Genomic DNA, 23,866 nt, shown 5'->3' with positions numbered 1-23,866 from the left:
TCAGTGGGCAAGATCCATATCAAGGTTAGAAATATTTTTTTAAGTCCCAGACAGAAAACAGAGTGGAAACCAACTCTGGAAAGAAATAATCATAAACTTCCACAGTGCTGTATCATCTGTCAACCATTAAATCCCAGTGCTTTGATTTTTCTTCTGCAGTCCTCATTGAACGGTCACTGGGGCTTTGCAGGGGGCAGGCAGTGGTAGAAGTGGGAGCTGGGTAAGGGACAGCACCCAGAGCCCAAAATCTGTGCTGTGGTTAGCTGCTCCTGGGAGCTGGGGTGGGTGGTTTTCACCTGCTGCCTGCTTACCTCTCCAGCTCAGCAAAGAATTTGCACAAGTGATTAAGTCCATCCCCTGTCAGCAATGCCTACAGCTTAGCTTGGCTTCCATTCCTTAGGATTTAAGCTCTTCCATAAATTTTAACACTTTAATTGCTGAACCAGGCCTGATTTACCTCCTGCTTGAGCCAAGGGGACCCATCTTTCTGCTGTGGGTGGACTGAGTCAGGACCATGAAGCAGATAGACATTTGAGCAGTGATGCTGTGATTCACTTGAGTAAAGCATGTGAGGTATGCAAAACGTGAGTGAGGTAGAAGGAATCAGAGCTCTCAGCCTTGATCCCAAGAAACTGATAGCTGTGTTTGAAAGCCAGCAACCAAAGCAGCTGCCAGTTGGCAGCAGGAGGTGGGGAATGTGTTTAAGCTGTAGGAACTCCATGTGCTGTTGTGGGCTCCATGTCAAGCTCTGGCTCTGCGTTTGGATGAAATGTCTGGTGAGCAGAGGGTGTTCAGTGGAAAGTTGTTGTAGATGGAGAGCTGGTGGCCACCCCCAAAAATGCTGTATTATGGGAAGTGGTGGCTCAGAGTCTCTGACAGAGCTGCAGCTTCAGCAGCAGGAGTGTTGTCTCTGGGACTGCCCTAGATATTGATGGCTACAGCTTCAGTTGCCCATGAAGGACCAAAGGGATGCCCAGGGAGGTCCTCAATACTAGATGTAAATACTCCATCCTGAGCTGTCTCATAGAGAAGAGCTGCAGGAGTAAGGGGAAGAGATCAGAGGCAAAAGGGGTTTTTTGTGACCCCAAGCAGCTGACAAAGGGTGATACAGAAATGAATCAGGGAGTGAGATGTGGCCATTTGTTGAGCATGAGCCAGTAACTTCACCACAAAGATATGTTACCAGCCCATGATCAGGAGTCCTGTTGGGGGAGCTGATGTTTAGAGCTCCTGGTAGCTGTCAGGAGTAATAGATGAACCTCATAGCTCAGTACTTCCCTTCTTTATCACCATGTCCCACAGAGCAGCTCTGGGAGCAGAGACCAGGAAACGTCATCCTTTCACATCTCAGGAGTCCTTCTGTCATAGTCTGATGCACCTGTTCCTTTAATTTTGTGTAGCCTTCTGTCCCATTGAGTCACAGAGTTGTTTTAGTTGGAAAAGATCTTTAAGACCATGGAGTCCAACCATTCTCTAACTCTACCAAAGCTGGTGCTAAACCATGTCCCTCAGCACCACATCTCTACCTCTCTGAAATACGTCCACGTATGGGGATTCAACCTTCTCCCTGGGCACCCTGTTCCAATATTTAATAACTCTTCCAGAGAGAAGTTTTTCCTTATATTCAACCTAAACCTCCCCTGGAGCAACTTGAGACCCTTTCCACTCATCCTATCACTTGTTACTAGGAAGAAGAGTCCAGCTCCCACCTGTCTCCAACCAAACAATTCAAAACAAGGACTGCTCCATCTCATGTTTTACCTCTGGCATGCAGCCCTGGGGGCAAAGGTGGTGGTATCCAGGCTTTCCTCTCTACTCTAATCTTCACCTTCTGAGATTATCCCCAAAGTCCTTCTCCTCAGGGCATTTCCATCCAGGTAAACTGGTGTCCCTGTTCACTCCAGTCCTTGCTTAGGTGCATCTATTGTGGTTAAATCTCCTTTAGTTCAAAGGTGAGCCTCGGAGTGAGGTGTGTTTCCTTTGTTGATATGTTAATCCCATTCCTCCTACCTTTGTCTTCTCTATCTAGTTCTGTCCTTAAATTGCACTGCTTGATGGCCTTCAGAGCAGTTACTGTAAAATGTAGTCCCTGAGTTAAATTCCATAATAAATTCTAATAAAGAAGAAATTAATAAGAACTTTTATCCTATTGGGGAATTTATTGATTAGAAGATGGAGAACTGACCTGTTGTGGGTATTCAGCTCAGGTTTCAGCTTCCTTCGGTTTTGTCTTCTCTTCATAGAATCATAGAGTGGTTAGGGTTGGAAGGAACCTTTAAAAGCCATCTAGTCCAACCTCCCCTGCAGTCAGCAGGGACATCTGCAACTAAAGCAGGTTGCTCAGAGCCCTAAACAAGATGACCTGGAATGGTTTCAGGGATGGAGTGTTTACCATCTTCTGGGCAACTTGGGCCAGTGTCTCACTGTCCTCAGTGTCAAAACTTTCCTCCTTCTGTCTAGTCTAAACTCTTTGAGTTCAAACCATCACCCTTGTCCTGTCACAACAGGTCCTGCTCAAATGTCTGTCCCCAGCTTTCTGATCGGTCCTTTTAAGCACTGAAAGGCTACCAGGTCTCACTGGAGCTTTCTCTTCTCCAGGCTGAACAACCCCAGCTCTCTCAGTCTTTCTTCATAGCAGAGGGCTTTCAGCCCTCTTCAAGAACCAAGAGAGTAAAAATATTTTCTGCACAGCTGACTCTGTGCAGCAACACATGGATGTGGTTGTGCGTCTCTACATCTCAGAGTATCCTTGTTGGCTGAGTACTATCCATTATTTGAGGCATCTCAGCCTACCATTACTCAAGTTAATGAAGAGTTTAATTGGCAGTTTAAAGGTTGTGCTTTTGCAATCCAATTTTCAGTGTACTTGGGAACATCTTGGGACCATCATCTAAGGCAGCCTGGCCCCCTTCCCATTGATTTCTCAATTGATGTGTGATGTCTGTGGAAAGACGTTTCCATCTCTACCATGCCTCTTTCCCACCCTCCTGTCTTCACAGTCATAAATTACTGCCATTAATTCATGGTGTCTATCTGGCAAACAGCGGTGTGTGAATCCAGGGATGATGCTCTGGAGCTGGTAGCTCAGGAGGGCCGGGAGATGTTTGGGATGTCCTGGAAGGCAATCCTGGCCCTTCTCACTAATCCCATTAGCTCACCCTGGCCGCTGTGACCGGCCGCCGGGGAGCCCGGCTGCAGGCTGGCCCTTGCTCTAAGCCATGCACACAATGAATGGGGGACTTCAAAGAGGCTAAATGTGATTTGCATTTCCAAGCTCTCACAGCCAAGGTCTTCAGGAGGGGATGAAAGTGTCTTTTGTTAAACTTAATGGCAGAGTTGATTAAAAAAGCTCTGATTTTTCTCTATTAAGGCAGTCTGGTTCCACTGTTAGGCTGCCAGGAAAAAAAAAAGAGCACACAAAGAAAGTAACCTGTTGCCTACCCAACTGTCATCATACTTAGGGATATTCTAATATATTTGTTCCTAATTTGAGAGCCAAAATTTGCAATCTAGTTGAAGATATCCCTGCTTATTGCAGGGAGGTTGGACTACATGACCTTTAAAGGTCCTTCCAGCCCAACCCAGTCTGTGATGCTATGGTAGCTGGCTCATGTGGGTACCAGCATGAATAACAAAGAAATTGTCAACCCATTTTCATTAGGCATATTCCTTGGCAGAGCCAAGGTGTCTGTCATCAAAGAAAATGGGTCCCAAATGTCTCCAACTGCACTCTCAAATCAAGAAAGTCAGAGGGCTGGTTCATGCAGTTGGGTGGATGTTTCAGTGGTCACATATGCAAACCCCTTCTCAAAACAGCTATAAAACCATAGCTTGTGTGCCAGCACTTAGCTGTTGATTATCTGTTCAAAATAAACAGTGACTGCTCTGGTCTTCAGAGGTTTGGTAATTTCCTCTTTTGCTTTGTTTGAAGAATATTGGCAAATAATTTCCCATCTGGATTTATGTATGAGATGTCTCCTATGTTGCATTACACAAAGCACCTAATGAAAGAAATCTGCCTGTTTCACTCCTGTCTTAGCCTGGGTTCTGTTTTAGCAATGTGTTATCATGACTGGGGGAGATAGATGAAACATTTCCTGTTTCAGGGGTAGCAGTGTTTTGGTTTAAGGGTATCAGTGCTTTGATTTAGGGGTATCAATGGGGTTTACTTCAGAGGTATCAGTGGTTTGATTTAAGGGTATCAGTGGGGTTTATTTCAGGGGTATCAGTGGTTTGATTGAGTGGAGTGGTTTGATTTTCTATATACACTTCTAGCATGACTCTTCCTGCTATGTTTATCAATATTAAGTACAAACTTGGTTCATAAATAGAAAGCAGCACATCAGCTGCTTTAAATAAACATAACTGTGTTTTTTCAAACAGCTCCTATTTTATTTTCTAATCAAGGGTGGATATAGTCCTAAATTTAGCCTTTCCCCTCACACACACACAAAATCATTGTGTACCATGTTCATGCATATTCTGGCTGACCTGAAATGCCACAATTTGTTTCTGCCAGGCCCCTGACATTTATTTAATAAGTAAATATTCACAGTCTTGCTGAATATCTATTTGAAAATATTTGAGGTGTTGTTGAATATTTATTTAAACAATAAATAGTCACAGTTTTGTTGAATAAGGATATGAAGCACTAATAACTACCTGCAGAAAGTGTGGGAATCCTTTTGGGGTTAAAATCACCCAGGGTACAAAGCCCATGGCATGCCCCCTGTGCTACCTAAAGACCATATAATCCCTTATCACAGGCTCTTAATGGAGGGGCAGGCAGCCTGTGGGCTCCTGCGCTGCCTCAGCGTCACCCAGAACGAATCGCCCAGTGCGAGCCCAGCGCAGCAAGCCCCTCAGATTGGCCTCCCAGTATACAAATGCCAGCTCCCTGGAGTGATGTTTTGTTGTCAAGTTGCATGTGAAACCTTTCACCCTTTTGTGTTTTATGATTTGTTTCAGTGATGAGTACGAAGAGGATGGGTTTTGCCAGCCTTACCGGGGCATTGCCTGTGCACGCTTTATTGGCAACCGAACCATTTATATGGAGTCCTTGCATATGCAGGGTGAAATTGAAAATCAGATTACAGGTGAGCAAAGAACACACTTACTTCTCCCCTACAAAGCTGTCTTTTCCCCAAAAGGTTTATAAACTGCAATGCTATTTTTATTTGCTTTTTATCCCCTCTTGCTGTGAGCTTCCCACCACAAAGCTCCTGCGTTGTTGGGCTCGGGTGGAGAGATTCGTCTGAAGAGCGAGAATCTGAGCAGCCTTCAGTTCCCCCAAATGAACTGAAAAATTATTTTCTAAGGAGAGGAAGCAGTGTGTTTACAACTTCTGGAAACTTTATAGTCAGGCTGCTTTGTGCTGCTCTTACCCAAGCACATTTTAAACATAAAGGGGAGCAGACTTGGTTGATTTTTACATGATTGAGATCATACCTGTTGCACTAAAGATGTCCCTGCAGCAAGCAGGGGTGTTGGACTAGATGACCTTTAAAGGTCCCTTCTAACCCAAACCTGTCTGGGTAGTGGTTTTCCCTTAGATTTAGTAAAGAAAACAATTTTGATTATTTGTGGGTGATGCTGTGCTGATGCAGATGTTGAATTCAGATTCATTAAAGTTCTCTGGCTTTTATATCTATTAACCATAGTCAGGCCCTCCCCACATTAATCATCTTCTCTATATTCAGATTTTCTTTTGCTGTCAGGTTTTTTTCTTCCCCTTAAGTTGTGTTTCCTTTGTCTCCAAACACTTTCAGTGTTGCAAAAAAGGCTTTTTCACTGCTCACAGGAAGGGCCACTGGCAAAAGAAAAAATTATAATCTTACACCTTTTTCTTTGAAAGGTCGTTTGGAATGATATGAAAACTGTCACCTTCCACACAGGGACTGGTGCAGTCATCCTGCAGCCTGCAGGAGCTTTGGGTTTTACCTGTTGGCCAAAAGGCATCCAAATATTTTTGTAAATCATTATAAATTATTTTGGGGGGAGAAAAAAGAAAAGAGTATAATTAGCTTTGGGGCTTTGCTAACATGCTTAACATTAATCCCATGTTGAAAACCAGATGTATTTTCTCTGCCAGCAGCTCGGTGATGTTAATAATTTTCCAAGTATTTAGTGCTCTGTATTTGTGGAAGGTTTGTTCATCACCTGAACATCTCAAAACAATAGGTGCAATGGGAAGTGAGGGTTATACTGGGAAGGCAGGAGCACAGGACTGCAATTTCCGGTGGGTTAAGCAAAATCCTTGTGTATATTTTACAGCTGCCTTCACCATGATTGGCACTTCCAGCCATTTGTCAGATAAATGCTCCCAGTTTGCTATCCCTTCGCTGTGCCATTACGCCTTCCCCTACTGCGACGAGACCTCCTCAGCTCCCAAGCCACGAGACCTGTGCCGTGATGAATGTGAAATTCTGGAAAATGTCCTGTGTCAGACTGAGTATATTTTTGCAAGATCTAATCCCATGATTCTGATGAGATTAAAGCTGCCCAACTGCGAAGATCTTCCCCAGCCCGACAGCCCTGAAGCCATCAATTGTATCCGGATTGGGATTCCGATGGCAGATCCCATAAATAAAAGTAAGTGCAAAACTGTCTTTGCAAAAAAATACTGCTGGGAAAAAGGGTGGCTGGAAAGGCTTGTGCAGCGGAGTTGGAGCTAGTGCTGGGCTTTGAAAGCTCTCAGGTGCCATGTCCTCAAATTACCCCATTCCCACACTTCTCTGCTTGTCCAGAGTGGATAGAAATTCATAAATGCTTCTCCATTTTTCTTCATTAGCAGCCTCTGGGCTCACTCTAAATGATGTCTGTTGGTTTCAGAGTCATGTTATAAACCTAATTACACAGTTTCTTCCTTCTCCTTGTCTAGCAATAGCCTTACAGATATTTTTTCAAGGCCAACATGGACATCCAGCAACGTAGCTGCCCAACTGTACCAAAAAGTATATTCAGAGTAAACAGAAGTTAGGTTCAATGTACCCATTTCTGTACCATTTCCATAGAAGTCCAAATGAATGGTATGATCATAAAATCATGAAATGGTTTGGGTTGAAGGGACCTTTAAAGGTCATCTAGCCCAACCACCCTGCAGTCAGCAGGGACATCTACAACTAGAGCAGGTTGCTCGTTGCCCCATCCAACGTGACCTGCAATGGTTCCAGGGATGGGGCAGCTACCACTTCTCTGGGCAACCTGGGCCAGTGTCTCACCACCTTCAATGGTGAGACCTTCAGAGTAGGAGACAATGACAATGTAAGCATTTAAATATTGAGGAACATTGGTAGCTTCAACCTTCCAAGCTTTGCAGTCCCCCCACAGCAGCCCAGTGTGCTTCAGCAAGACTGTGAGTGCAGTATACCAAGTACGGGAATGGGCTGCCCAAGTTGGTGCTGCAGTCATCATCCCTGGAGGTGTTCAAGAAATGTGTAGCACTTTGGGACGTGGTTTAATGGCCATGCTGGTTTTAGGTTGATAGTTGGAGTCGATGATCTTAGAGGTCCTTTCCAACTCAAACAATTCTATGATTCTATGATAGGGATGCCGGTCAGGAGGAACTTAGGGGCTGGGTCCATGGCTGCCCCTGCCTAAGGCAGCCTAATTTTAGGCATTGGCTGAGCTTGCTCTTTGATCAGGCTGGGCTGCAGCCTGCTCACAGCCCTTCTACATCTGAGTAGTCAAATATAAAACGTGGCTCCCACAAATTCTCCACCTTCATATGAAAATAATGGCTGTGATTCAGGTTCCCACTGTAGTTTTTACTCCTTTTGTGTATCTTATATTAAAAACGCTTGGCATAAGCTGTTTTCATTACAGAAGCATAAGCTTTAAATCCTCCCAGGAATGTGAATGCAAAGCAGGCCCTGCCTTACAGCCACAGCAAATTGGGACCCTGTGCTCCCAAACTGGGTTTCCCAGCCCTGGGCCAGCAGCAGCGCACCAAGGCCGGAGGGATGCCAGCAGCTCTCCACCCCCAGTGCTGCAGCTTTCTGCCAGCCACTGTTTTAGGTTATTACTGTGTTGGTTTTTTCACAGATCACAAATGCTACAACAGCACTGGAGTCGATTACCGGGGCACGGTGAGCGTGACTAGGTCAGGGCGGCAGTGCCAGCCCTGGAACTCGCAGTACCCTCACATCCACACCTTCACCGCCATCAGGTACCCCGAGCTCAACGGGGGCCACTCCTACTGCCGCAACCCAGGCAACCAGAAGGATGCCCCATGGTGCTTCACCTTGGATGAGAACTTCAAGTCTGAGCTTTGTGACGTCCCAGCATGCGGTAATTACGACCTGGTTTATGTTGTGTTGTGGAACAAAAAGGGGAATGGTTTGGTCACGTCCCTACAGCCATCCTGAAACAGGAGCTGTGCCAAGTGTCTTTTTGAAATCCCTGAAAGGGATACATTTCAAGGACATCTTTGAGCACTTCCTGCCCATGCAGCTGGCAAAGTGGTGGTGGGAAAGTGTTCTAAGGAATCACAGAAGATCAGTTGGGTAGGGGTTGGATGGGACCTCTGAAGATCATCCAGTCTGACCTCCCTGCTAAAGCAAGGGCACCCACGGGAGCTTGCCTGGGATCACAATGGCCAGCTGGGTTTGGAAGCTCTCCAGAGAAGGAGACTCCACAACCTCTCTGCGCAGCCTGCTCCAGCGCTCTGGCACCCTAAAAGTCAAGAAGTTTTTACTCGAGTTCAAGTGAAAGCTCCTGGGTTCTAGTTTGTGTCTATTGCCCCTTGTCCTGTCACTGGCCACCACTGAGAAGATCCCAGCCCCGTCCTCATGACCCTCCTCCACCCTTTAGATATTTATATGCATTTCTAAGATCTCCTCTCAGTCTCTGTTCCCTCTCAGGAATATTTGAGCCCTCACCAGAAGGTGATGAAGGAGCAGCAAGTTGCCAACTCAAGCATCCCACACGTCCCGAGTTGCCTTTATGATAAACACAAGTCTTCAGTCCACATTAAATCAGATCAGGTCACTGTTGATGCTGACCCACAAAATGCTTGTAGAATGTTCTCCATTTTGCTTGGTTTATTAAGAATCATTTTAATAAATGCAAACCCTGCTTAACAGAGCTCAGTCCTTCACTAAAGCTAGAGATGGATCTTGCCAGTTCCTCTTAGCTGCACTTTAAGTTTCTGTTTACAGAACAGCCCTGGCTGCATTTCTGGGTTTGCAAAATGAACAAAAATGAAGATTCAGCTCTCATTTCACTCTGCTTCTCTGAGAGCCTGGAGGAAGTGGATGAAAGACCCGAACAAATGGCTCCTAATTGTTTTATCTGCATTTAGAAATAACAATATTGATAGCATGCCAAGAGGAAAAAAAGCAGGAGGGATGGGAAATCTATTTGCATGGACATGCCAGAAGTGCACCCAAAAATGTTCTGGAAATTTCATGGTACGAAGTTTCACCCAGCTTTTTGTGTTGCCTACAACTTGTCACAGTAACATTACCTTTCCCCTTGGAAAGGAGATACCTTTTTGCTGTTCCTGTTGGATAGCCAGAACCAAATTGAATTATTTCTGGTTATGGTTATGAATATTCCTGCGGTGAGACATGTTCTGAGCTCACTCCAAAGTCTCTCTCAATTAAGGGAAGGGTGGGAATCGGTGCCAAAATGGGATCTAAATTATGTTCTTGCTGAAGGAGTAGATCAGGGGAAAGGCAGACAGTCTGGAGCTGTATCATGTGCATCTCAAGCTCTCCCTAGCATTCAGAGACACTTTTTAGAGTCCTGTCTCTCTTTTGCTATTATTTCAGTGCATTTAACTTCAGTTATTTTTCGTGCTAATTAGGCACAGTGGTTGGCTGACTACACAAGAGCAGTTCAATCCCTGTACACTGTTCTGAAGATCTTTTTCAGCCCTTCAGTACAAAAGTCTGGAGCTAAGTAGCAGTCAGCAGGATCCCTTTAGCGTGCTGTTGGCTTTTGGCTCTCCATCTCAGGAGCTTCTGGCACAGATGCCTGTGCTGATCCCCATAAGGAGATGTAGCTCAGCCCCAGGGGGTTTGGGCAGCTCTGTTTGGACAAGGTCAGGAGTCTGAGTGTGTCAGAGAATCATTTCAGCTGGAAAAGACCTCCAAGATCGTTGAGTTTAACTGTTATCCAACCCATGGCCATTAAACCATATCCTGCAGTGCCATGTCTACACATGGAACATCCCTATGGATGATGACTCCACTGCCTCCCTGGGCAGCCTGTTCCAATGCCTGACCACTCTCTCAGTAAAGAAATTTTTCCTAATATCCAACCTACACCTCCCCTGGTGCAACTTGAGGCCATTTCCTCATATCCTAACACTTGCTCCTTTGGAGAAGAGACTAGCCCCCACCTACCTCTAAATTCCTTTCAGGTAGTTGTAGAGGGTGAGAAAGTTTCCCCTCAATCTCTTTTTCTCTGGACTAAACAACGCCAGTTCCCTCAGCCGCTCCTCACCAGACCTGTTCTCCAGACCCTTCAGCTTTGTTTCCCTTCTCTGGACCCACTCCAGCATCTCAATCTCCTTCTTGTAGTGAGGGGCCTAAAACTGAACCAAATGTTTGAGGTGTCCACCAGCAGAGCTGGTGCTGAACTTTCTGTACCCGTTCTGTGACCTTTCAGCTATGTGCATTTTGTGTTTTGCACAATTTCTGGGTAATTGGGTAATTAAGAGTTGATGGTTGGTGGGGGTGGGGGTTGCCGTTTGCCCCTTTTAGATGGGCTCTGAGATCTCAGGCCTGGCTCAGTCTTTTGATCTGAAATAACTGAAAGCAGGACACTTTTGGATGTGTTGCAAAAGTCTCTGGTTTGAAGGTTTTACTAGATAATAAGTGAGATAGGCTGGCTGGCTTGCAGAATTCCTGACAAGGCTTTTAATTACCTCTCACCACTGCCTTAAATGGTACTCGCTGTGCAACTGGGTTATATGGCGTTATTATTCTATATACAAATAGAGCTGTATCAGGTGAGTGGTAATTTAATTGTTAAATGCTAATTTGCATATTAAAACCCAAATCCCGTGTGGGACTTGCATTCTGCTGCTTTTGCACTGGCTGAAAGAACCATTTCAGGCACATTTTAATCAGTATTGTGCCTTCTGTGTCACCAGGACCTGCCTAGATGGGAAATGGATTTAATTAGGGTGGCTCCCAAGAAACCTATTAACCTAATGAGGCTTCACAGCAGGGGCTCCTACTTAATAAGAATAATAATTCCCTTTGACTGGAATAGCTCAGGTGATGAACTAGTGCCCAGGTCTCCGTATGCCTCGTGTTGCTGCTTTCTTGTTCTTTCTTCAACTGTATCGTTCAGTTGTCTCCCAAGCTGCAATAGATTAGGTTCATAGAAGTTTGTCAAGCTGAAGCAGGAAGATGTGAAAAACAGAGTCATTTGAGCATGAGGCTTAGAAAAGACAAACATTAGAAGGTTTTGAGGGCCAAGACACTGATTGCTAGAGAGCAGCAGCTCACAAAGGAAGCCCACAGTGGGTCCATGCTGTAAAGATGGATGTTCACAGAAGGCAAGTTGAGGGCACACACCAACAACCCTTCTGCTTGGCACAGGAAGACTGCAATGGGGATGGTGCTTCAGTCCTCTCTTGTTTCCCAAGGGCCACAGAAACATTTGGGCTGCCTCCCCTCTCAATTAAAAATCACAATTTCACCTAAAAGGAACAGCCAAAAAAGGAGTCTGGTGGGGAGAGCAGGACAGCGTGAGCCTGTAAGAGGAGAGGGGTTATGCAAAGTGACATCCAGAACCATTTGAACTTTGCCTCTGTCACAATTTGAGTCAAACCCAAGCTTCAGATCAAGTTCATGTTTAATTAAGTCCATAAAAGATATCTGTGTGGGCTGCTAAGCACTTCTACAAATCCAGCCTGGAAAACACAGACAAACAAACTAAAGTGACCCTGTAGGAAAAAGAAAACATTCCCTGTTCTGCCAGAATCTGGTAGGCCTGATGCTGCTGTAGATGCTCACCATCTCCCATGGAAATAACCAGGGTACAGCCACCAGGCCTGCAGCTCAAGGTGATCCCCAAAGGTTCTGGGGTGCCCTATAGTTAGTGTTAATCCATGTGTAATCATATCCTGAACTTCATGAATGCTGCTGGGAGATGCCAGAGCAAAGCAGGCTTCAGTGTCCCTGTGCTCAGAGCAGCCCAGCTTGAAGGTTTGTCCTTGTCAACAAAAGTGGGTGCTGCATGAACACCAGGACGTGAGCTCCAGCCTGAGGCCTCTCCTTTCTCAGACTGCACCTTCCTCCGAGAAGCATGTACTGCCACATGCCCTGTGAAACCAGAGCCAGGCAGAGAGGGGTGGGTGACTGATGTCTCAGCTGTGCCTTGCTGAGTACTGGTAGAAGGTTTCATGTTCCTAAAATGAATCACTCGCTCCCGAGCTGTGAAGAGAGCTGTTTGGGGAGCAAATATTGCAGCTAACATTCACACCATGTTCAGTAGTCTGCCTTTCCAACTTCTTCTGGATTCTCCTTTTTTATCCATGCCCTAGCTTTCCTGTCAGCTGTCATTGCTATGTCCTTTATGCCAGCATTTGCCATCCTGCTGAGATAACACACCTTTAGTGTATAGTTGGTACAGAGCTGGTTTTCCCATTAGCCAATTAATCCTATTAAGACCAAGCCCTTAGTATGTTGGGGTTTTTTAACCAATTTGTTTGGAAAAGACCTTTAAGATTGTTGAGTCCAGCCATTCCCTAACTCTACCAAGTCTGGTGCTAAACCCTCAGCACCACATCTCTGCCTCTTTTCAATGCCTCCATGGATGGGGATTTAACCACCTCCATTGGGAGCCCATTCCAGTGTTCAATAAGAAGGATTATGCTACATCTTTTGTCTGTGTTCAGACTTTTTGAACCTGTTTTCTAATTCCCTGGGATAAAACCCAGGGCTGTTCTCTCTGTTTCTTAGCATTTCCCTGCATTTCCCCTTATTTCCCAGTTGTTCTCCATTTCTCCTGCTCTCTAATCCATCCTCTGCCCAAAACTAACTAGAGAACAAGTTTTCAGTTGTACATGGTGTTTGTTCCAGTGCCCTGGGTGGCCAGCGTCAGGAGATGTCAAGAACAGGAGACTGGAAATAAACAGGGGCATAAACCTACCCTTTTAAATGGCTCCCCACATTTCTGTTGGATTCGGGAAACCAAAACCTAATGTACATGTGAAAATAAGGAGTCCATGATCTCACCAGAGCCTTTCATCCATCAGATACTTCAGAAATCAATTTTTCTGTGGACCTGTGTCAGACCATTTCTTCATTACACCTCCAGCAATAACACCTCAAGATATTCAGCTGTTTCATAGAATCCTAAAAGGCTTGAGTTGGAAGAGACCTTAAAGTTCATCTACTTCCAACTCTGCTGCCATGGGCAGAGGCACCTTCCATAAGTAGGCTTGAACTGACATGTCGCAGGGAAGCTGTTTCTGGCCATTCTGTGCTCTTACAGAACTGATAGTCAACAAACTTAATTGCTCTGTTAATATGAAGGAAATAAAGCAGCATTCAAAGCGGATTGCAGTAGCATTGCCTGGATAGTTTGTTCTGCCTAAAGCTTCTAGTTGACTACAGGAAGTATTTAACTGTGGGATACTTCATTCATTGTTTTGTTTTGTTTAACCAGATTATAAGGATTCCAAGGAAAAGAACAAAATGGAAATCCTGTATATCCTGGTGCCAAGTGTCACTATTCCCCTGGCCATAGCCTTGCTCTTCTTCTTCATCTGCATCTGTCGCAACAATCAGAAGTCATCCTCCCCTCCTGTTCAGAGACAGCCTAAACACGTGAGAGGGCAGAATGTGGAGATGTCAATGCTCAACGCCTATAAACCAAAGGTAACCTCTCACTTCCGCTTCCACACTTGCTGTCTGTCGAGGCAGGGAGTGAAATGCTTTGATCATCTCAGTGCTGCAATATGGAGCTGATTTCTAACTTGTAATTCCTGCTGTAATTTTTGTTCTTCTAGAATCATAGAATTGTTCTGCTTAAAAAAGACCTTTAAGATCATGGAGTCCAACCATTCTCTAACTCTACCAAGGCTGGTGCTAAACCATGTCCCTCAGCACCGCTTCCCTCTGTCTTTTAAACGCCTCCAGGGATGGGGATTCAACCACCTCCCTGGGGAGCCTGTTGCAGTGGTTGAGAGCCCTACATCTCCTCAGCAGCAGCACAGCAAGTGTGCTGGACCTGTGGAGGTAGTTCCTGTGTGTCCATGTATCTGGATAAATAGGAGCTGGAAGGGTTTTGGAATAAAGAAAGCATCTCTAAATTGCTTCATTTAAGTTAGAAAGTGGTACAGACAAAGATGTGATTCAGCATTTTCTCAAGAGAGTTTTTCCTGGGTCTGCTGTATCCATATGTCATCTTTCACTCAGCTGAAATGACTCTGGAAAGATTTGTTCCCTGTTTTTGCAGGCTTAACCCATTCTCTCAGTTAAAAAAAGAGAAATTACCAAAACAGAGCCTTGACAATCTGCCTGCAGTCCTGGCCAGCACAGCTGATGCACAGCAGCTCTTGTCACTGGTGGTGTTTTCCTTCACTGTAGTCCCAGGTTCATGAAGCATTTTGTAAAATCATTTAAGATTTAAGCATGATTAACCCTGAGCTCCTTGTTTATTGGCAGGGCAGTGATTTCCAAACCCATATGGATCACTCATTTCAGGGCTGCAAGTGCCTTCTGCCACCTACAGACAGAATAAAGCCCTGAGTGTTTGCCTTGGTTTCCACACGGTTCCCTTCAACAGCCTGATGGAGATGGTTCTTTTGAGGCATTTCAGAGTGAAACTCAGTATCTATAATACAGGCCGGGGGATGATGAGATTGAGAGTAGCCCTGCAGAAAAGGATTTGGGGGTGCTGGTGGATGAGAAGCTGAACATGAGCCAGCAATGGGCACTTGCAGCCCAAAAGGCAAATGGCATCCTGGACCACATCAAAAGCAGCGTGGCCAGTAGATACAGAGTGATCCTACCACTCTGCTCTGCTCTGGTGTGACCTCACCTGCAGCTCTGGGGCCCCCAGCACAAGAGAGACATGAGGGGGGCCACAAAGATGATCAGAGGGCTGGACACATTTTCTGTGAAGACAGGCTGAGAGTGTTGGGGCTGTTCAGCCTGGAGAAGGCTCCAGGAAGACCTTACAGCAGCATTACAATATCTGAAGGGGACCTACAGGATGACTGAGGAAGGACTGTTTGGAGGTCCTGTAGTGGTAGAAAGGGCAATAGTTTGAAACTGGAGCAGGGGAGATTTAGGCTGGACATTAGGAAGAAGTTCTTTACAATGATGGTGGTGAAATGCTGGAACAGGTTGGGCAGAGAAATGGTGTAGACTGTAGGATCTGAAATAGTCAGACATGCCTTTGAGTAAGCTGTTTGTAGAATCATTGCATGGTTTGGGTGGGAAGGCACCTTAAAGATCATCTTAGTTCCATCTAGTTACTTTTGTTAGAAAATGACATAACAAGGCAAATCCAGGTTCTGACTTAATTGAGTTCCAGCAGTGTGAATTCTAACCTTGAAGTATTGCTGGTTATTGAGATGTTGCCTCAGCAGAGCTGATTGCTGGGCATCAGGAAAGGTTACACTTGTACTTCAGGAGCTCTATTCTCCACCTCTGAATAAACCCTGGAGTAGTTTTCTTCTTAAATTCAGTAAAGCAGGCAGGGGATGCTGCTGGTGCCTGCTCTGAATTTTCAAGTTTATGGATTTAGTTTCTATAGTTTTCTGATATGTTTGGGGGGTTACGTATCTAGTTTTTCGCAGAGTTTCTCTTGTGTGAGGCCAGGCTGAAAGAGGAAGAAATTTTTCACACTGAGGATGGTGAGACCCTGGCTCAGGTTGCCCGGAGAGGTGATAGATACCCCATCCCTGGAGTTGTTGAAGGTCAAATTGTTTGGGGCTCTGAGAGGCATTGGAACAGGTTGCCCAGGGAGGTGGTGGAGTCACCATCCCTGGAGGTGTTTGAAAACCACATAGCCTCGGCACTTTGGGATATGGCTTAGTGGACATGTGGTGTTGGGTTGATGGTTGGACTTGATGGTTGCAGAATCACAGAATACACTGGGTTGGAAGGGACATTTCTGGGTCATCTAGTCCTACCCCTCTGCAGTAAGCAGGGACATCTTTAACTAGGTGAGGTTGCTCAGGGCCTCATCAAACCTGACCTTGAATGTTTCCAGGAATGGGACCTCTACTACCTCCCTGGGCAACCTGTTCCAGTGTTCTACCACCCTTATTGTAAAGGACTTCTTCCTAATGTCCAATCTAAATCTTGGAGGTCTTTTCCAACCTTACTGATCCTGTGATTCTATTCTGAGCTGAGAATGTCAGCATCACTTTAACAAGGTCACAATTTCCACTTACTGATGCCTTGTGCAAACAATGCAGGAGAGCATCATGCCCAGAAATGTTTGCAAATATAAAGCAGAGTTTCCTTTTCATGTCCAAAGTCATACACTGCAAAAAGCTTTCTGTCTTATGGAGGCTGATTCTGTGTCTTCTTCCTGGACAGCCCAGCATTTCCTGTCTCAAATATTTTGATTGCTTTTCAAACAACATTTGAAAGGAAAGCAAGTAGAATCCTAATTTTAAATACTGTATCATAGAGTCATAGAATTGTTTGAGTTGGAAAAGCCCTCTAAGGTCATTGACTCCAACCACCAACCCAACACCACCATGGCCATAAAACCGTGTCCCCAGGTGCCATGTCCACACAGTTCTTGAACACCTCCACCACCTCCCTGGGCAACCTGTTGCAATTCCTGCCCACTCTTTCCAGTATTAATGTCAGCTTTGGGCAAGAAGAGGCTGAAGCTGCAGCTGATGTGGGTGTGTGTTTGCTCATCCAAACACAAACGTCCATAAGCCCCTTTCAGTTAAGGGGTTTTAATTGCTTTCCCCAAAATCTAATAAACTAGAAGTTGGCCTTGTCATTCACCTAATGGAAGGAGCTGATAAAGAGATAGGGGTGGTGGGCTTCACTCTTGGGGCTCTCCCTTTGTCCTGAGTTTACTTTGGCGTGCTGCCTCATCTGTATTTTACACTTCTTTACATCTCGTCCACCGCTGTATGACAAATACTTGTCAAACAAAACCCCGGCAGATTTATAACCCCTTCACTTGAAATGAGCCCTTTCCTGCCAAAACTTTATGACTTCATTTTCTTTCATAGTTTTCCACTCTGTTGGTTCAAACAGAGGAACCCAGCCTCAGGTCAGACAGAGGTCATTTCACTTTCATTACTAAAATATAATTTACAATATGCCAGACCTAAACAAGTTTTAGCCTAAAGGATTTCTGTAATATAAACCATCTGCTCCTTCAACAATATAGCTAATTTCCTGCCATCACCCTACAGTCTACTGCCTGCCTGCTTAAATGGCTTTATTATTATTATTGTTACTATTATTTTTAATGTGGTATTTGTCTAGGAGTCATAAGTGGTCAATACAATTAGAATTCATTTACTCCAAAATGTCCTTTTTTGATGACTGTTTGTAGTTGTCAGTTCTTTTCCTCTGTGGGCACTCTGAAGCTGTGTTATTTCAGGAATGCAGATGTTGATGTTTATACTAATTACAAAAGATAGATCTCAAACTCATTAGCCTTAAATTACTACCTATGGCTACACTGAGAAGCTTAAATGAGGGGGTTGGGGTAGGTGTAACAAGCTCATGTGGAAGTTAATGTTTGAAATAACACAACTTACTTATAGCCTAAAAGTGAATAACAGTTAGAGTTAAAGGTCTCTTCCAGCCAAAACTATTCTGTGATGAGAAGAGGCTACAGCTCCCTGAAAGGAGGTTGGAGTAAGGTGGATGTTGGTCTCTTCTCCCATATAAATAGTGGTAGGACAAGAGGAAATGGCCTCAGGTTACAAGGCGGGTTTAGGCTGGATATTAGGAACAATTTCTTTCCTGCAAGAGTGGTCAGGGATTGGAATAGGCTGCCCATGGAGCCACTGGAGTCACCATCCCTGGAGGTGTTCAAGAAATGTGTGCACATGGCAGTTTGGAACATGGTTTAGTGGCCATGGTAGTGCTGGGTTAACAGTCGGACTCCATGATCTTAGAGATCTCTTCCAACCCAAACAATTGTATGATTCTGTAATTCTATGATTTATATGAACCCAAAATAACAACAGAGCTTTAAAGAAAGTTTACTTTCCTTCTTTGACCACTGTCTCATTTTTCCAACTGACTGTATAGCAGCCTTCCAGAACCTGAAGGGGGCCTCCACAAGAAAGCTGGAGAGGGACTTTTTACGAGGGCTTGTTGTGATAGGATGAGGAGTAATGGCTTTAAAATGGAAGTGGGGAGATTTAGACTGGAGATTAGGAAGAAATTCTTTACAGTGAGGGTGGTGAGACACTGGAACAGGTTGCCCAGGGAGGCCATGGATGCCTCCTCCTTGGAAGTGTTCAAAGCCAGGTGGGATGAGGCCTTGAGCAGCCTGGTCTAGTGGAAGGTGTCTGTGCCCATGGCAAGGGGGTTGCAACTAGATGATCTTTAAGATCCCCTTCCAACCCAAACCATTCTATGATTCTGTGTTTTGGGACAGAGCACTCAAGTGTGAGCAGAAATAGTCTCTACCATACACTGAAGGGTTAACAGCCAAGTCAAGAAAGGACATAGGGTGGTTTTATTAAAAAAAAATGTGTTCTGCTAAAGCTTTAGGCCCTGGCCCAGAAAGCACTTCAGCATGTCCTTGCTTAAAGTATGTGAATTGCCTCAATTCCTGAAATTAGTCAGATTCAATTTTGATTCTATACATGCCCAAGCCCAAGTATATAACTACCTGTGCTGAAATGCTGGTGCTTCCTGCATGTATTTAGCTCTAACACTTACTACTTGTGCCTGACCTTTCGCAGAATTACTTTCTACTTGCAAAAAGTAATTCTGCATTTCATTTTGGAGCTTGGTGTGCAGGGATTAGGCAGCCCAGAGCTTTGCTGATGTTGGTATCCTGGTGTGCCTGGCCTGGGGCTGATGCCATTGCACCAGTGTCTGCGTCTCTGTGGGCTGAACAGAATCATTGCCAAATGGTCTGTGTCCCAGTGGTTGCTGGGTCAGTCTGGCTTTCAGACATCACAGAATCAGAGTGATAGAGGCTGGAAGAGACCTCTAGAGATCGTTCAGTCCAACTCCCTTGCTAAAGCAGAGGCACCCACAGCAGCTTCCAGGCAGTCTTGGAAGCTCTCTAGAGAAGGAGACTCCACAACCTCTCTGGGCAGCCTGCTCCAGGACTCCAGCACCCTCACACCAAAGAAGTTTCTCCTCCTGTTTAGATGGAACCTCCTGGGTTCCAGTTTGTTCCCCTTGACCCTTGTCCTGTCATTGGGCCCAACTGACAAGAATCTGGCCCCATCCTCATGGCTCCCATGTTTTAGTTCTTGCTGAGAATTGAGAAGATCTTCTCTGCATCTGCTTTTCTGCAGGCTCAACAGCCCCAGGTCTCTCAGCCTGGGTGAAAAAGATCTTTTACTTAACCTGGTTTCAGTCCTTTTTTTCCTCATGTTTTTGCTATTGTGTCTTTACCAGAGCAAGGCAAAGGAGCTACCTCTGTCTGCTGTTCGTTTCATGGAAGAACTGGGTGAATGTGCTTTCGGCAAGATCTACAAGGGCCATCTCTACCTTCCAGGCATGGATCATGCTCAGCTCGTGGCTATCAAGACACTAAAAGACTTTAACAACCCCCAGCAGTGGGCAGAGTTCCAGCAGGAAGCATCCCTCATGGCCGAGCTCCATCACCCCAACATCGTTTGCCTCTTAGGCGTAGTCACCCAGGAGCAGCCCGTCTGCATGCTTTTCGAGTACATGAACCAAGGAGACCTCCACGAGTTCCTCATCATGAGGTCACCCCATTCAGATGTTGGATGCAGCAGCGATGAGGATGGGACTGTAAAATCCAGCCTGGACCACGGGGATTTCCTGCATATCGCCGTGCAGATCGCAGCAGGCATGGAGTACTTATCCAGCCATTTCTTTGTCCATAAAGACCTCGCCGCTCGGAACATTTTAATTGGAGAGCAGCTTCATGTGAAAATCTCAGACCTTGGACTCTCAAGAGAAATCTACTCAGCTGATTACTACAGAGTCCAGAACAAGTCCCTCTTGCCAATTCGCTGGATGCCACCCGAGGCCATCATGTACGGCAAGTTCTCTTCCGATTCGGATATTTGGTCGTTTGGAGTTGTTCTGTGGGAAATATTCAGCTTTGGACTCCAACCATATTATGGCTTTAGTAACCAAGAAGTCATAGAGATGATCAGGAAAAGACAACTGCTGCCCTGCTCTGAAGACTGTCCTCCCAGAATGTATAGCCTGATGACAGAGTGCTGGCATGATCTGCCATCCCGGCGGCCACGATTTAAGGAAATCCATGCCAGGCTGCGCTCCTGGGAGGGTCTTTCAAGTCACACAAGTTCTACTACCCCCTCGGGTGGGAATGCCACCACTCAAACAACTTCCCTCAGCGCAAGCCCAGTGAGCAACCTCAGTAACCCCAGATACCCCAACTACATGTTTCCAGCACAAGGTATACCACAAGGTCAGATCGCCGGCTTCATCGGGCCGCCCATACCTCAAAACCAGCGGTACATCCCCATCAATGGGTACCCCATTCCGCCAGGATACGCTGCCTTCCCAGCTGCCCACTATCAACCTCAAGCTCCGCCTCGGGTCATCCAGCACTGTCCTCCTCCAAAGAGTCGTTCTCCCAGCAGCGCCAGCGGATCGACCAGCACAGGTCACGTCACTAGTTTGCCGTCTTCGGGATCCAACCAGGAAGCAAATATTCCTTTGCTGTCTCATATGGCAATTCCTAGTCATCCAGCGGGAATTGGTATTACAGTTTTTGGAAATAAAACTCAAAAACCATACAAAATTGACTCAAAGCAGTCTTCCCTACTAGGAGACTCCAGCATCCATGGACCCAACGACTCTATGATTTCCGCCGAATTGTAAATAAGCGAGGCCTTTGTAAATATAGCTATTTACAACGTGAACTGGGAAGGGGGAGGAGGAAAGATTTCTATTCAGATATTTTATTAAAGAATCCTTCTGGTTGTTTAACAGACACTGCAGCAAAGTATCTTCTGTGAAGTTTCACTGCTTACCAGGATGGGCAGACTCAACCAGAGAGAGATCGTTGTGGTAGGAATATTTCGTGTCGTCAGTGGATGCCTTTGTCCAAGTGCCACCGACAAAGTCAAAAAGGGGAAGAGGGATTTTATTAATTTTTTTTTTTTTAATAAAAACATTTTATCCTACACTTTTTCACTGCTTTTTAGACCTCTGGTGTGGTTTGAATCACAGGAACTTTTTTGATACTGAAAGCATATTTTAATATTTGTCTCTTTTTTTAGGAGATGCCAATGCTCGGAGGTCTGCTGGGTGTGCAATTTCAGTTCCAAGAGCTAGTTACAGTATTTGTAAATGTTGCAGTCAAGGCTTACGTTTCAAATACGTGATCTGAGAGCTGAATAATTTCTTTCAGGTAGGATTTGGGTCTGGTCAAGTTGGGAGTCTGAATTCAAGAGTCAGACAAAAAAAAAAGTCATTTAGATGACAGCACAATAACTTGAGTTCTCAACTTGCAGTCTGCAAGCATCATCTGCTGTTGGCTGCAAAAGATGGCTGGGGTTTGAAGAAATTGCCTTAAAAAGGGAATGAAATTAAAGCATTTTCATTTCAGAACCTGAATCAACTCACTCAAAGACAGCATTTCATAATCTAGTAGTTCAGGCAGAAATCTTATATCCTTTTGTTGCTATGCAACGGTGTAATGGAAAGGCTCCAAACCACAATTTTATATATGACAATCAGGATGTCTTTTTTTTTTTTCCCCTCCCAGGAATATTTATTGTTTCAGATCAATGTGTAACTTCAGTGACTATGACTCCAGGAACCCTGAGGAAAAAAAGAAGAAAGGGGGTGGGGGTTAAAACTCACATTCCATCAGGCAGCAAATCCATCGATGGCAGTTGTGTCTGTCACTTCTAATCATGTGAATTGGTATAAACTTTCACCCCAGAAAAGATGACATTTGTGTCATTGCAAAAAAAGGAAATTCATTCAGGTCTAAGCAATCAAGAGTAGTCATTTAAAACCACTTTACTGAGTCGTTAAAGTGCTGTGTGCTTTCCAGTTTTCCACAGACTCTTTATTTTATATTGGTACTAAATAGTGTTTTTACTGTACCCAGGACAAACCCAACGTTTTTGCTCAGTTGACAATGGTGTATGATAGGACTCTATTTTTATCTCTTTTGCACAAAAGTGTGATCATGTTTTGTACAGCAGAAGTGAAAAATACATCTCTGCCTTTTATATCTTGGTCTGTTTCTATTTTTAACCTGATGTAGATGTTCTTGAAATATATTATGGTGATACTCAGCCACTACCTTATCCAAATAGTTTTCTTTGTTTGTCACTGCATGCGTTTAATCACTGTATTACTTGATGATTGAGTTATTAATTATGGGCATTTCAATTAGGCAAGCATGAAAAGGCTATTTTATAATTAAGATATGTGCATTTTTTGTATTTCACGTGCCAGAGATGATATTAAACACTGATTATTTTATGCTGCTGTTCATTAAAACATCGTTTTACCGTAAACACATTGGGATTTCCTCCCTCTCGGCGTCATTTTTAACAGAGAGCTAAAATCTGCTGGCTCAGAGCCTGCTGGAGCCATCAAGTGAATGGGACACGAGAGTTTGGCAACTGGTATTTGCAGAGTGAGTACTCCGGGGTACGATACAGAGGCTTAAATGAGTGTTTGGCTGTGCAAATATTTGCAGAGCGCACAGGAGCAGCGGGATGGTGGAACTGTCCTGGGGGAATGGTGCAGTCCTTTGCTGTGCTCTCGGCAGTGCTGTTTAGCTCCCTGCCAAGGGCTAGCAGTGCCCTTAGGATCATAGAATCGGAGAATGATAGGGGTTGGAACGGACCTCTGAAGATCATCCAGTCCAACTCTCCTGCCAAAGCGTGGTCCCCTAGGGCAGGTCACACATGAACACATCCAGACACAGCCTTTCTGTTTGCTTGCTCCAGTTTGATGTCCTGTTGTATTGTGTGAGCTGTCATGGGACACTGTACTGCTGCAGCATAGAATCATACAATTGTTTGTGTTGGAAAAGACCTCTGAGATCATCGTTGACCTGACACCACCATGGCCGTTAAACCATGTCCTCTCTGGAGCTGTCGAGCTGCCTCTGCTTTGTGTTGGCATGGAACTACTCTTGCAGGTAAGAGCAATCAGTAATTATATAGTAAGGACTTTGGCAGCTTGATAGATACTTCATGGACCTGTGTGGTCAGCTTCCATGTAGATTGAATTTACATCTGCATCAGTAATCTAAGTATGTTACGTGCCAGCTAAAGTTTAGTCTTGAGTGAAGATTCAGGCAAGAATTACATCTTAGTAATGTCTGTGAAGATGCTGAGGGTCCTGGAGCATCTCTGTGAGGAGGAAAGGCTGAGAGACCTGGGGCTATTGAACCTGCAGAAGAGCAGCCTGAGAGGGGATCTGCTCAATGCTCAGCAAGAGCTAAAGGGTGCAGAGGTAAGAGGATGGGGCCAGACTCTTGTCAGTAGGGTCCAATGACAGGACAAGGGTCAAGGGGCACAAACTGGAACCCAGGAGGTTCCATCTGAACAGGAGGAGAAACTTCTTTGGTGTGAGGGTGCTGGAGCTCTGGAGCAGGCTGTGGAGTCTCTTTCCTTGAAGAGATTCCAAACCCTGTTGGCCATTGCAATCCTGGGAAGGCTGCTGTGGATACCCCTGCTTTAGCAGGAGGATTGGACTGGTTGATCTCCAGAGGTCCCTTCCAACCCCTACTATGCTCTTAACTTTCT

General features: G+C 45.1%; 1 protein-coding gene across 1 annotated transcript in view; it reads left to right on the top strand.

The window, feature by feature from the left end:
• ROR1 (receptor tyrosine kinase like orphan receptor 1) overlaps positions 1-21,219 on the top strand; it is a 209,599-nt gene extending 188,380 nt beyond the window's left edge. Inside the window, exons 5-9 of the mRNA XM_054165545.1 lie at positions 4,969-5,096; positions 6,274-6,591; positions 8,044-8,289; positions 13,630-13,841; positions 19,545-21,219. Coding sequence (XP_054021520.1) covers positions 4,969-5,096; positions 6,274-6,591; positions 8,044-8,289; positions 13,630-13,841; positions 19,545-20,969 — 2,329 coding nt within the window. The 3' untranslated portion in view covers positions 20,970-21,219. The remainder of the gene's footprint in view (positions 1-4,968; positions 5,097-6,273; positions 6,592-8,043; positions 8,290-13,629; positions 13,842-19,544) is intronic.
• The last annotated feature ends 2,647 nt before the right edge of the window (positions 21,220-23,866 follow it).

The sequence above is a fragment of the Dryobates pubescens genome, chromosome 11, assembly GCF_014839835.1.
Source record: "Dryobates pubescens isolate bDryPub1 chromosome 11, bDryPub1.pri, whole genome shotgun sequence".
NCBI lineage: Eukaryota > Metazoa > Chordata > Aves > Piciformes > Picidae > Dryobates > Dryobates pubescens.
This window is presented reverse-complemented; position numbering and strand designations above follow the sequence as displayed.